Genomic DNA, 12,547 nt, shown 5'->3' with positions numbered 1-12,547 from the left:
TGCCACTCGGCTGCCTTCCGGCGGTGTTTTCGCGAGAATTGCTCCCCAACGCCTTCCCGATAGCCGACGCGTCGCTTGATCTTGCTCTATCAACTCAACTACAGGCTTCAAGTCAATATGAAGCCCTTTACTCTGTCGTTGGCCAATGGCGCTCAACTTTCTGGCATTTTCTCGGTGCCGACACGGACCTCGACAACCCCTCACTATCAACCTTTGATAGTTGGTGTCCATGGTGGGACCTACTTTTCAAAGTACTTTGACGCTGGTACAACCAACTCAGCTGTGCGGCTAGCAGAAACACTCGGAGTGCCTTTTGTATCCATCAATCGCCCAGGTTACAGAGACAGTACAGAACTCCCTCCAGTGCCAGATGGATCGACATTCCTCCAGGAAGAGGGCAAGTACCTTCACCGCTACATCCTCCCCAAGATATGGCAAGAGTTCGGGCTCAGCTCTGGGGCAACTACCATCGTCATGCTGGCGCACTCTTTGGGGTCCCCAAGCTCTATCGTGGCCTCGGCTCTCCATGCAAAGGAACCTCACCCCCAGTACCCACATGGTGGGCTGATTATGTCCGGCTGGGGCACGGTTCACGGTCGTCCCAGTGAGAGTGCAAAACACATTGTTGAGAACGGGGTCGTTGACGGACGGATTGCTTGGCCCTTGGAGTTGAAGGATGGCCCCATGTTTGGCGACCCTAAACTGGGAAGAGTACCTCCAGAGATTCTTGCGATGGGACACGATTTGAACACATCCATGTCCTTGGGGGAGTTTGAGGACGGCTCGTTCCACTGGTTGGATTATTGGTCAGACTATGCAAAGGAGGTCAAGGTCCCGATTATGTATGGCATGGGGGAACACGACGCCTTGTGGAAGGCTACGAGGGAATCTGTCCAGGAGTTTGCTCGGGAATTTACTGGAAGTCCGAGAGTCGAGAGCGGCATCGTGCTTGGTGCACCGCATTGTATCGAGTTGAGCTATTGGGGGCCGGGCTGGGTGGCAAGATGCTTGGGGTTTGCGGCCGAGTGTGCTGCCGCTGAGGGGGTGAGTCGTCTAGCAGCAAGCGTGCAAGCATAGATGTGTCGAGACTGGTTTGGGAGGAGTGGTGCGTAGGGGAAGGAGATGCTGATCACGGAGAGGTAGGACCAATGATGTGGGCAGCAAATGGGAAGAGGCCTTGCTAAGAGCACGTCGAAATCGACCGTAGATCGAGAATACATATCTCTCCATGCCTCAGGAAGTCATATGGCCATCGTTGTATAATCGTGAAAGGTGTCTTTGGATGCTTCCCATGTTGACCAGCAGATTGTGGCCCAAAGCGGATTAGTGCTCGACTTGCCCGGCAACCCAATTGGCTGATGCCGCCCAGGCACAGCTCCCAAAGCCACCACGACACGGCACAAATCCACCCCCATCACCCCTTCGCCATCAAGCCCCTCCAACAAACCTTCCCCGTCCTGAACAATGGAAATCACAGAAATCAGGAGAGGCGACTTCGTCTACAAGGACACTTTGTTTGTAGATCTGGGCCCCAACAAGCGCCATCCGCGCGCCTCGACGGCAGACCTCAAGGACCTGCTACTGCCCAAGCGCGGGTCGACGCCCAAGGACCAGGTCGCCCACTGGTACGAGGCGCAGCTGCTTCACTACGGCCTCCCGCGCTCCAAGGACAAGAACACGGCCAAGGTCCGACTGACCAATGCGCTCTCGGCCAAGGCCCTGTCGGTGCCCAAGGAGATTGTGCAGATGGAGACGGAGATGAAGAAGGAGTATGCCAGCGCGCTGAGGAAAGCGAAGAATGCTGCAGCCGCAGCAGCGAAGCCGGCAAAGACCGTGGAGAAAGCCACGGCCGCGAAAGGCAAGAAAGGTGGCAGCGGCTCGAAAACCACGATTGAGCTGGAGATCGATGGCGTCAAGGTCAAGATCGATCGTGACACGTTTGATGCCGCGAAGAAATCGGCCAAATCCAAAGACCCCCCTGCGGCCTCTTCCAGAAAGCCCAAAGGCGCCAAAACATCTTCTTCCACCCCGAAGCCTGCAACTGTGCCCCAATCATCTGCCAAATCAAAGGCCACATCGTCTGCCGTACCGAAACCTGCAGCGGTGTCCAAACCTCCTGCGAAATCAAAGGCCACGCCCTCGGCACCGCGACCTCTACTGGCCGCCAAACGAAGCAAGCCTTTCAAACCCGGCGGCGCCAGCGCTCGTCCCGTCTCAGATCCCCCACAACAGGTCTACGACCACACGCCCATCTCCTTCCACCATGACGTCGAAATGGACGACGCCCCTCCGCCGTACGAGTCACTAGGATTCGACGAATCTGATGCGTCTCCAAATAACTCCGGCGTCGTCCAGATATCGGGTACCTACTTCGTCACCAATAAACCGTTCTTCCCCTTCGATATCACCCTCCAGATCGACCACGGACAACAAAAGCTCTGGGGCCGGTTCGACGTCGGATCCAAATCCGGGGTTCTCCGTGCCGACGACATTGCTCACATCACTTCAGGCAACGCAGTGTCATTCGGGTGGAGGTCCGAGGATGAAAATGATGGCAACATGAGATTCGGACGGGGTTGTGATGGATACATAGAGTTCGATGGGGAGGGATGGATGCGGGGCCGCTTCCGGGGGCTGATGCACGGAGAAGATGTCGACTTTCAAGGAGAATTGGTGGATGAGGACGGGCTGGATGTCGCGGAAATGAAGCACGCCTGGGACGAGTTTCCTCAGAAGGCATACGGTAGGCATTAAGGGTCGTGTCCCCATGATCCATGGGACCTGCTGTCACTGGGTCGACTGGTGAGAGAAAGAACAAAAGTGCCTTTGGCTTCAGGATCCAGAGCTGCTTGAAATTGGGGGATTTATTTGCCTGTCACATACTGGGCGAACATGGCGCAAACAAGGAGAACGTATTGGGACAAGGACATTGTTTGATTGATAGATACCCATTGGGCGGTAGTCTTGTCAGAGTAGCTCATAACAGTCACCTTTTTCTCCAGCTGGTTTCTTTAGGCGAGCAAAAACTTGAGCACGAAGCAGCCCAACTCGGCTTTGTGATAAGCGAAACTCGTCCCCCAAGAGGGGTTGGTTTTTCCGGAGCAGGTGGAGGGGGAGAAGGGGCAGAAGGAATTAGAGACAGAAACATGATAAAGGTGAAATTTCTGTGTGCAAGGCTTGGGTGGTGTGGTTTGGACAGCACCCTCATAGTAGTAGCGGCGGTGGTGGGCGCAAGGCTGAACCACATCTCTTCCTCCTGTTCCTCTACGTCTCCCGTCTGCTTTTATGCTTCTCCATGCACCTCGACCGGATGCAGGGCGGGCGGGCGCTAGCTAGCTACCGGCAGAGATGGGCGGTTTGTTGAACGAATCGGCAGCCCCCTATTGCCAGGGGCTTCATGCACGTCGTCTTGGTCCAAATCAGAGTTTCTATCTGGGCCAAGATCGCCGCCTCCTCCTCGTCAGCCTCGTTTTGGCGCCACCAAAAAAAGAGGAGCCAGCCAAAAGGCAAGCCATCCGAACAGCACAATGTGTCCTTGACCATTCCTGAGACAAAGAAAAATAAAAGACAATTAAAAAAAAACAGGCTGGGAGTCGCTCAAGAATGGCTTCAAGAAGATCCTCGACCCTGTCGGCACGGTCCCCCAAACAAAGAAAATACTCGACCGACCGCCACCAGCGGGGAGCCGAGCTCTCGATCCGCATTGAAGAAGGCCGCCCCCTGCGCCCGCCGCTGGTCAGGGAGGAAGACATCTCGACGTCGTTCGTGCAGGACTTCTTCTCCAAGCCACCCCGGTCGAGGAACGTCGCGGCCTCGTTGACCCAAGCCGACACCTTGCCGTGCCCGCTGGACATCCACCCCGGCCAGCGCGTCAGGGGCTTCTCGGACGCCGCCTTTGACGAGGACAAACACCACCACGACCTCGTCGCCGAGTCAATCGAGTTCAAGAACCCGTTCCCCGAGCCGAACCCGCAGCAGCAACTCGAGATCGAGCAGCGCGCCGCCGTCTTCCGACGCGTCAACACCGACATCAACGCCGAAGAGGCGCAGATTCGCATCACGCGCTCGGCCTCCGATGCCGTGGGCCTCGGCGGCGCCAGTCGTCCCATCGATCGCGTCAGGAGATGGTTGGGCATCAAGCCGGCCATCAAGCCCGGGGCCGTCAGCGGCGTCAAGTATGCAGCCGGCCTGGCGACGACGCATGCGACGGCCATCCTCTCCCAGAAACCGGCTCCGCTGTTCAAGCGGAGGGCTTTATATGTTTTGGAATACGACGTCGGTAAGTCAATTGTTGTTGAGACGGGTGGCTCGGTGGCTCGGTGACAAGACGTTGCACGAGGCGCCCTTCCATTCCTTCTTTGTCTCGCTCTCTCTTCTGTCCAGTTGCCTAACGCCACCATCAAAGACGACCAGGGCGTCTTGCTCTGCGCACCCCCAAAGCTGTGCGAAAACGTGTCCGGTCTACGAAAGCACTTGGAAGAGGACGAGCAGCCCGACTCCCTCCTCCGGCTGATCTATGTCTGCAACAACGAAGAAGCGATCAACTATCTGAGCAACGCGTTTGGCATCAGCGGCTCCAGCGCCGAGACAGGCGAACGCAGCTTTCGGGACTGGATGCAAGACGACCGCGACACGCGGCGGGCATCCCACAAGGCCATTCGATGGCGGCCGGCGTTCGATATCGCTAGAGGCGTCATCTGCACGGCATTCGGGCTGGATTTCGGGTCCTTGGTGGTGCCTCGACCAGAGACTCCTTCTCTTCATCATCACCATCACCACCACCACCACCATCATCTGCGGCAGCAGCAGCACTCTCAGCTGTTTCAGCCCACCAAACCCTCCCTCTACCGCCAGCGCATATCCGTCTACATGCAGCGGGCCTCGTCGCAAGCCCTGCCTGGCCCGCGAGTGACGCGCTTCAACTCCGGCTCGCGCCACCTGCACGACATGGCCAAGCGCGACACGATCATCATCTGCGAATACTCGTCCGGCGAGGCCGGCGAGATCGTCAGCGCCAACGTCCTGCTCGGCCTGAACCCGGGCACTTTCCCCCCCCCTGGCTCGAGCGAGAAGGAGGAAGAGACCACCACGACTTCGGACCGCCGACGACGGAGCGCATCGACGCCGACCCTGCAGGCCGTGCTCTCGCACGTCTTCGACGGCCTGTACCAGCTCTGGCGCGACCAGATCGCGCTGATCCACGAACCCCACGCCGCGCTCGAGGACCACATCTACGCGCACCCGTCCGACTCGTCGCGCGCCCGCGACGTCTGGGGCATGTCGCAGCGGCTGCACAACATGCTGAAGCTGGTGAACCGGCACTCCAAGGTCGTCGAGGCCGTGCAGGACGACTTTGCCGTCTTCGCCGAGATGGAGAAGTACCAGGACGGCGGGGGCGCGGAGAGGAGCGACGGGTTCGGTGACCGCGATCGCAGCAGCGGCGGTGGTGGCAGTCGCAGTACCTGGCTGACGCCGCTGCTGGACGACTTTGAGGTTCTGGCCGAGAATATTGGGACGGATTATCTCGAGCCGCTGGAACATATGATTGACCTGGTATGTATCCTCGTTCTTTTCTCTCCTTTCTCCCCTCTCCTCTTTCTTTCCTGCCCTTCCTTCCCTTCTTCCCCCCCTGCTACACATTACCTGACACCGTCCCCCCTCCCCTTTCCCGAGGCGAAAATGATTGATTGTCCGATCTGACTGATTCCTCCCTGCCTGCCTGGCTTTGCGCCGGGGTCGGGCGTGGTGGGCGTCCTCTCCAGATGTACAAATCCGTCACGATCCGGGACTCGAAGCAGTCGCTCGAGCTCAACGCCAGCCTGTGGCGGCTGAGCTGGATCACCTTCATCTTCCTGCCGCTGACCTTCCTGGTCGGCGCGTTCGGCATGAACGTCGACGCCCTGAGCCAGAACCCCAGCCTGAAGTGGTACTTTGTCGCCGCGGTGCCTTTGGTGAGTCCTTTTCTACTCGCCTCTCTTGGTATCTTGCCCTCCCTGACTGGCTGGCTCCATGCTTTGGCCTTACACTGCTTCATACCATTCAACCTGGTTCTCTCTACACTACCTCTCCTATGCTATCGTATCATATCATATCATATCCTTCCCACTGTCCCGTCCGCTATGCCCCTCCATACAAGTCCCATCCTAAACCCCGCTGACCTTGTGTGCCAATAATCCGTAACAGATGCTCGCCGTCTTCTTCCTCTGGTTCGCCATGCGCCGATTCGCGCCCGGCCGCAATAGGTCCGGCCTCATCGACGCGGCCGTCCTGGGTGCTGGGCTGGGCATTCGCTCGCTGTAGCCGATGTCGCGGAAACTGGGCTGGGGAGGACGGTCTACTGTCTACGGTCTGAGGGTTTTAGCGTGTTGCCAGGCCATGGATGGGTCTACGGGCTGCACGCATGATGATTGATGTCCTTTCTGGCTGACTGAATGACTGACTGTCTGTCTGTCTGGCCGGTCCTTCTCGGTGTCATGTGTCGCTTGTTGTCTTATTTCTCATTGCGCCCTGAGCGGCCCCCTGGCTGGAGGCGACGCAGAGCTATTTGCATCTCCTTGATATTCGCATGGCCACATACATATGGGGTTAGAGAGGGCAGGAAAACGTGTCAAAGCCAGGATGATGTAATGAGCAATGCATTTCACAATATTACTGATTCCATCAATCCACTATCAGAACGCTTGGGGATGGACCCAACCATCCATCCATTCAAGCAGATGCCTTATGCAATCGCCATTCCACCAAGCTCTCTGGGAGACCCAGCGGGTATGGATGGGCGTGCAGTGCGGTCTACGGCAGCCGCTCCAGTAGCCTGTACAGGACCGTTCCCGGCGAGAGCCATGCGCCGCGAATACCATGCCAATGCCACATTTGCCGGTCCAGGAACCAACCCCGCCTGAACAGCCTTCAGAAGCAGGGCTACTAAGGGATCTGCACCACTCGCGAACCATCCCGGACGCAGTCGTACTCTTGCGAGTGGTGGACTCCCAGGTTCAGAGTTGAGGGGATGGGCGAGCAGGCATAGATGCGAATACCGGGCGAGCGATATCCAGGGCTCCATTTCGCGGTGGAGGTTTCCTTGAGCGCAGGATAATGCCGAGACACTGGCGCTTCGAGAAGTGTGGGCGAGAGGGCTTGCACTCTTTTTCGATTTGGTGAAAAGAGGTGGCCCAGGAGCAGTAATGTCGATCATGTATCTCCGAGGCCATTTCCGATCCCATGCCTCGCAGCAAATTTGTCCAATGCTGTACTCGCCTCGTCCATAGCTGCCAACACAGGCTGCATGGGTGCCGTGTTATTCTGCATGCTGAGGAGATGACTCCGCAACTGTTCGAGCAGCGAATTTAGTTCCGGGTCATTTTCCGAGTCGGGACTGAGGGTGGGCGACGTTGGGAAAGTCATTGACTCGGAGATGGCACCACGCTTCTTGTTCGCGGGGTATATTCCTGCAATGTTGTTGACGCGCTCAATCTCTTCTCTCAGCTCAGCCTCGACGCCGTCCTCATCCTCCTCCTCTTCTTCCCTGTGCAAGCCCTTGGCCAGCGGATGTAGGCCCCTCTCCTTCTTCCTCCTCAACGCCTCGCTTCCCTTGAAGCCTTCCTCCAAGGTCTTCAACTGTGCACGGTCCCGCTTCAGCGCGAGTTTCTCCCGGTTGATTTGGCGGCGGAGGAGCTGCACGGATTGGAAGTTTGTCGTCATCTGGGCCTGGAGCGTGGCGATACGGGCGAGAGTTGCAGAAAGGTCAAACGGCGAGTCGTCAACGGTGGATGCATTGGTATGTGGGAATGGCATTCGAGGTAGGCGGGCGAGGAGTCTGTAGAGGTAGATGGGGATTAGCCGATGACAGTCGAGGGTGTGAAAGAAAGTGATTCGGATACAGCAGCAAAGCTGGAGGGGGCTTGGTCTGAGGAACCGATGCAGCAGTAAACGTACTTGTCAGCAACCTCCTCCACGACTTTTTCATACTCCTCCTCCCTGATACTGGCCGCCGTCGCGTTCTTCCTCTGCACCCTGGCGTTGTTGCGCAACTTGCCCACTGGTGGGATCCTGCCGTTTCCACCAGCACCAGACCTCTTCGTCTTGAGATTCAAGAAGATCTGCCGGACCTTCTCCTGTGATGAAGCTGGGAGAGGCCTCCACTTCTTCCGGATTGTGGATTGCGACACTTGTCTTATCCGCGGTTCGAGGGTTGCCAATCCGGCGCTGGTGTTTGATAAGGCGGACGCAGGCGGAGGGGGTTTTGACGCAACCATTATTTCTTCGTCTGTCCGCGCAGTGTCCGCTTCACGGTCGAGGCGGTATTTGTGCGACAAGATACCAGAGACAACCGATTTGAGAAGTACTGGTCTTGAAGCGCGCAACCCGACAATTACATCTGAACCGCGCCTCGTGTTGATGTCACCGACTAATTGGGTTTAGTGTGGATGAGTGCACTAGTGCCAACACGGACAAATAGATATGAAATCACCTGTCCTCCTGTTCTCAGAGTAGGTCTTCTCTATCACCTGTTTTACACTGTGGTGGCCTTTGCCTTTTATCATCTCGCACGTTTCCCGGATCGATCAATAATCCCTCAACGCGTCATAAACTAGTTCTAGGACGCTTTATGCTTTGCAGACCGCTGATACTTGATCTCCAACAGAAGCACATTAAAACCCCATCTCAATAGGTATAGTGAAAGTCCGTGACCCCTTCAATCAAATTTCCCTTCGTCTTCGATTTGCGGTTGGCGATCCAGAACCACAGTGTACACGCCGAAACCAGGACGATCATCATAATATGACTCCCAATGCTCACCCATATTGCTGTCAAATATCGTGGCGCCTCTGGTTGGCGAACGATGTAGCTGCCGGCTATGCCGCCCAAACCATTGCAACCAGAAATGGCTGCCGCCACTGTGGCACGCTTCCATTGGCCCACAATGTTGTTGGCTTGATAAGCGTTGAGCGCGGCCCAGTTGGAGATGTACGCGCCAGTCGCCAGAAACGTGCCAATGTATCTCACTGTAACTTGACTGCTGAAACCTAACATCCAGAATCCCACGATTAGGCAAATTGCATTGAAAATAATGACTGGTGCTCGAACCCTGTACTTGTCTCCGATGTATGAAGAAACCAGGACGGGAATTACCGCATAATAGTATGGCGGTGATGAGAGCAGTATCGCTCGGTTGGAATCGAAGCCCATTCCGCTCTGTAGTATGATCGGCAAGAAGTACGAGAGCGCTGTCGATACCAAGTTGAGGAGGAAGAATAACACGCAGAAGGCGTATAGCTTCGGGTCGAGAAAATGTACCAGAATACCAGCCAAGCTGAATGGCTCGGGTTTTCCAGCATCGCGCCGATCTTCGTTGATCCGAGAAATTGCAAGGCTCTTCTCATCCTCCGTGAGAAAATGGAACGAATTCTCGCACCGGTCTGGAAAGTCGATCATCCAGAAATAGGTGATCAGTCCGAGAAAGACAGTGACCGAACCCTGCACAAGATACATCCATTGCCAACCTCGAAGGCCATCTTGATGGTCCAGGTGATTCAAGCCAAAGTTAACGATAGAGCCAGTAGCGAGGATGATGATTTCCCCAGATTGCAACAGAGCAAATCGGAGCTGCTGCTCATGGCGGGTATACCAAGTTGAAATCAGGTACGTGAGCCCTGGATAGATACCCGCCATAGAAATACCGAGGAGGACTCTCAGGGCTATCATCTGTTGCCAGCTGGTTATGGCGGCTGTGCACATGGTGATTATACCGAAAGCACAAGTGATTGAGGAGAAGAACAATCGAGGTCCAACGAAACGTAACAAAATGGTCGCAGGTAGCTGACAGCCCACAGAGGCGACGGTAAAGATGAAGATTGAGACAGAATATCGATCTCCGACAAGGTCCAGGTCAGAAAGCATGCTTGTGACGGCAGCTGAAGAGATGATGCCGCTGTCGAGTAGATTCAGACTGCAGAGAATCCCGGCGATAGTGCAGAGTCGCAGGTCAACTTTGCGACGGAGACGAGCCTCCGCTTGCGCCCGCGTTGGGTCATTTTGCAGCCCCTCCTGGTTGACTTCTGTATCTCGATTGACGTCCAAGTCACTTTCTGGAAGACCAGAGGTGGAAGGGCCAGTTATGTGGATGGGGCGCGCAAGTTCTGATTGGGTTTCTAGAGCCTGTTTCTTCCCAGGGGCGAGAGCCATGAGGGCTGGCCTGCGAGTATGTCCGAATAAGAACTGACTTGTCAGAACGAGGTGATATTGAGGTTGTGGTGCAGAGGGGACAAATGTGCGGCAAAATGGCCACCTCCATATATTTTGCCCTTTCACAGAGATGGTGCGGGGAAATGAGGGCGATAAACAGAGCGGGTGCGATAGCGGTAATCAGTGCATGAGTAGCATGCTGGTCGCCATATCGAAGCGATCTGCTGGTGGCATGGAATCTGGATGAAAATCATCACTGCAATGAGCACGTGCATAACTTCCCTTGATGGATGATACCTTGTTTGACAGATTCCCTGAGGCTCTACTGTGAAGGAGTATGGGCAGGATACAGGTCTGAGCATGTGAAAGAGCAATGTTAGCTCCAACCTGTGTCGATTCTGTCTGAGTCAGGAATCGGCAGTCGATTTGACGGCTCCTGGGTGGAATTTGAGTGTTTTCCAGAAGCCTTCCTGCGGCGAGGAGCTTCCATTGGCGCTCTGGTAGCAGGGTAGACAAAGAGTGAGAGAGTTGAAGAAGAGCGCAAAGCCAGAATGTACAGTGGGTGGGTGGATGGATGGCACATGTCAGCAGCCACCGCAGCTGCGCAGGCACTGTGTGGAGATGGGCGTTCAGCCTCATGGGCTTCCCGTGCACGTGGGTTTCAGCCTGATGCATTTTGACCAACCACGATCTTATCCGAATGGGTCTCCATGACGATGCAAAGCCGGCCGGGCGAATGGAAAATGCAACCCTTGGAAGCCCATCGGTCACCATCGGTCACCCGCGTGTCCAGCCTCGATTTCCTGATCCAGACCAAACCAACAAGCCCTCGGACAGCCTCTGACAGCCTATTATGCTGTGCCGCCTACCGCCTCGCCTCGCCGCTCATCGCTCGTACATAGATGAATTCCCGCTGCGATCGATGCTCCCCGAGTTTCCATCCTGTCTCCCAAAGCTCAACACCTGCATTCTGTTGTCCCCATTACTTTTCGCATTCGCCCACGCTGCCATATTTAACGCTGACTGCCGCCACGGCCACATAGATCCCGTCTTCGTTGCACGCGAGCCACTGTGCTCTCCGACCGAATCCTCCTTACGCTGATGACTGCCCTCTCAAACTGAACACCGGCAAGAATAAGCATGGTTGAGCTGATACCTCCTCCTGATCCCCTCTCTTTACTCCCTCCCTTGCTCGCATGTCTACCTACCTCCTTCGCATCTCCTAGACCTCCGCCCGCACTGCTACCTTTGCTGTCCCCAATACTACGGCAGCGGTTACAACTACACACGTCGACGTCGTCACGCGACAACTGGGCTGCACTATTATGCTGGGATGCGAACAAAGGCCAAATCCTGAAGGACAAGATTGAAGGCGCAGTCTTCGAACCTCACCCGGCTTCGGGAGAGATTGAGGTTGGCGACACACATCAGATAAAATACAAGAGATTTGACGAGGAGACATTGCGGGCCCAGATTCCTTTAGTGGACTGGCCATTTACCGCCCTGTACCTGTGGTGCACCGGTAGTGACGAGGGAAATGCCTGGAAACTTGCAGAATTATTACCGTATGACCAAGATCTTCAAAAAGACCCTTCATGGTCAACCTCTGTTGCAGAAGCAAACGAGAGCTCCAAGGAGCGGCTGGTGAACGAAGCTTTGCAGGAAGCAGACGACGCTGAAAACGCAAGAGGCCAAAGAAACCTCTCGGTACCACCACCGAACGAGGATGACTACTGGGCCATGTATGACAACACGCCGAGCAGGACCCCTGCTCGGAAAGAATCAGTCCAACCTCCGCGTGAAGGCCCTTCTGAAGACGACTACTACGCTCGATACGGAAGTGTGCAGCCTGCCATGGACAATCACGACCCAGACGAGCAGATGGAAGGCAGCCAAGAACCTCATTTGAATGGACACGCGCTGCAACAGATGCTGTCGGCACACCAGCAACCACATACAGAGCCAGATCCGCCTCCATACCAAGGAGGGTTTGCCGACCTCGCAAATGATCCAGAGGACATAGAAGTTGAGGTCAACCATCCAGTGCCCTCGTCTCCGTCTTCGAGGGGATCCGACGCGGTCGCCCGGCTGGAAGAGCATGCAGAGCGATATGGAGCATCAGAAATAGGAATCAGGCAGCATATCAGTACCAGCATGAAAAGCATGTACCGGTTGGCGCGTAGTGCGGGCATCACCCGGGAGGAATTTGAGCGGATGATGCAAAGGGAATTGGAAACTCTGAGTCTTCTGGATCTAGACGAGTGAAGATCCGTGTCCTTTTTGTTGTAAATAGTGTTCGCAGGTTCGGAATGAGATCAAAATGTTTCGCATAAAGCGCTCTTTAGTGGTGTTGTTCACCCCTATA

General features: G+C 55.6%; 6 protein-coding genes across 6 annotated transcripts; 4 read left to right on the top strand and 2 right to left on the bottom strand.

Moving 5' to 3' along the window:
• Positions 1 to 117: 117 nt before the first annotated feature.
• Positions 118 to 1,077, top strand: PV07_11061 (uncharacterized protein; the record flags this gene model as incomplete). Its single annotated transcript, XM_016398451.1, has 1 exon — positions 118 to 1,077. One exon carries the CDS (start codon positions 118 to 120, stop codon positions 1,075 to 1,077), a length of 960 nt encoding a protein of 319 aa, XP_016243013.1.
• Positions 1,078 to 1,425: 348 nt separating this feature from the next.
• Positions 1,426 to 2,988, top strand: PV07_11060 (uncharacterized protein). The gene has a single exon (XM_016398450.1). It carries the CDS (start codon positions 1,465 to 1,467, stop codon positions 2,752 to 2,754), a length of 1,290 nt encoding a protein of 429 aa, XP_016243012.1. The 5' UTR covers positions 1,426 to 1,464; the 3' UTR covers positions 2,755 to 2,988.
• A 499-nt stretch (positions 2,989 to 3,487) lies between these two features.
• On the top strand, positions 3,488 to 6,644 carry PV07_11059 (uncharacterized protein). Its single transcript, XM_016398449.1, has 4 exons — positions 3,488 to 4,279; positions 4,406 to 5,553; positions 5,763 to 5,951; positions 6,184 to 6,644. Exons 1-4 carry the CDS (start codon positions 3,604 to 3,606, stop codon positions 6,298 to 6,300), a joined length of 2,130 nt encoding a protein of 709 aa, XP_016243011.1. The 5' UTR covers positions 3,488 to 3,603; the 3' UTR covers positions 6,301 to 6,644.
• On the bottom strand, positions 6,633 to 8,336 carry PV07_11058 (uncharacterized protein). Its single transcript, XM_016398448.1, has 2 exons — positions 7,933 to 8,336; positions 6,633 to 7,813 (listed from the first exon to the last, which is right to left on the bottom strand). Exons 1-2 carry the CDS (start codon positions 8,250 to 8,252, stop codon positions 7,189 to 7,191), a joined length of 945 nt encoding a protein of 314 aa, XP_016243010.1. The 5' UTR covers positions 8,253 to 8,336; the 3' UTR covers positions 6,633 to 7,188.
• Positions 8,337 to 8,477: 141 nt separating this feature from the next.
• Positions 8,478 to 10,739, bottom strand: PV07_11057 (uncharacterized protein). Its single transcript, XM_016398447.1, has 2 exons — positions 10,480 to 10,739; positions 8,478 to 10,421 (listed from the first exon to the last, which is right to left on the bottom strand). The coding sequence occupies exon 2, from the start codon at positions 10,180 to 10,182 to the stop codon at positions 8,662 to 8,664; it is 1,521 nt and encodes a 506-aa protein (XP_016243009.1). The 5' UTR covers positions 10,183 to 10,421; positions 10,480 to 10,739; the 3' UTR covers positions 8,478 to 8,661.
• A 240-nt stretch (positions 10,740 to 10,979) lies between these two features.
• On the top strand, positions 10,980 to 12,516 carry PV07_11056 (uncharacterized protein). Its single transcript, XM_016398446.1, has one exon. It carries the CDS (start codon positions 11,323 to 11,325, stop codon positions 12,445 to 12,447), a length of 1,125 nt encoding a protein of 374 aa, XP_016243008.1. The 5' UTR covers positions 10,980 to 11,322; the 3' UTR covers positions 12,448 to 12,516.
• The last annotated feature ends 31 nt before the right edge of the window (positions 12,517 to 12,547 follow it).

The sequence above is a fragment of the Cladophialophora immunda genome (genome assembly GCF_000835495.1).
Source record: "Cladophialophora immunda strain CBS 83496 unplaced genomic scaffold supercont1.7, whole genome shotgun sequence".
Lineage (NCBI taxonomy): Eukaryota > Fungi > Ascomycota > Eurotiomycetes > Chaetothyriales > Herpotrichiellaceae > Cladophialophora > Cladophialophora immunda.
Note: the sequence above shows the minus strand (reverse complement) of the source record. Positions and strands in the feature narration are given on the sequence as shown.

What these genes read in the sequence shown, in the direction of transcription:
- PV07_11057 (XM_016398447.1), bottom strand. Translation starts at nt 10,182, where the DNA reads ATGGCTCTCGCCCCTGGGAAGAAACAGGCTCTAGAAACCCAATCAGAA.
- PV07_11058 (XM_016398448.1), bottom strand. Translation starts at nt 8,252, where the DNA reads ATGGTTGCGTCAAAACCCCCTCCGCCTGCGTCCGCCTTATCAAACACC. An exon ending in GTGGAGGAGGTTGCTGACAA is followed by an intron (nt 7,814 to 7,932) that starts GTACGTTTACTG and finishes CTACCTCTACAG; the next exon opens with ACTCCTCGCCCGCCTACCTC.
- PV07_11056 (XM_016398446.1), top strand. Translation starts at nt 11,323, where the DNA reads ATGGTTGAGCTGATACCTCCTCCTGATCCCCTCTCTTTACTCCCTCCC.
- PV07_11060 (XM_016398450.1), top strand. Translation starts at nt 1,465, where the DNA reads ATGGAAATCACAGAAATCAGGAGAGGCGACTTCGTCTACAAGGACACT.
- PV07_11059 (XM_016398449.1), top strand. Translation starts at nt 3,604, where the DNA reads ATGGCTTCAAGAAGATCCTCGACCCTGTCGGCACGGTCCCCCAAACAA. An exon ending in TGTTTTGGAATACGACGTCG is followed by an intron (nt 4,280 to 4,405) that starts GTAAGTCAATTG and finishes CCACCATCAAAG; the next exon opens with ACGACCAGGGCGTCTTGCTC. An exon ending in TGGAACATATGATTGACCTG is followed by an intron (nt 5,554 to 5,762) that starts GTATGTATCCTC and finishes CGTCCTCTCCAG; the next exon opens with ATGTACAAATCCGTCACGAT.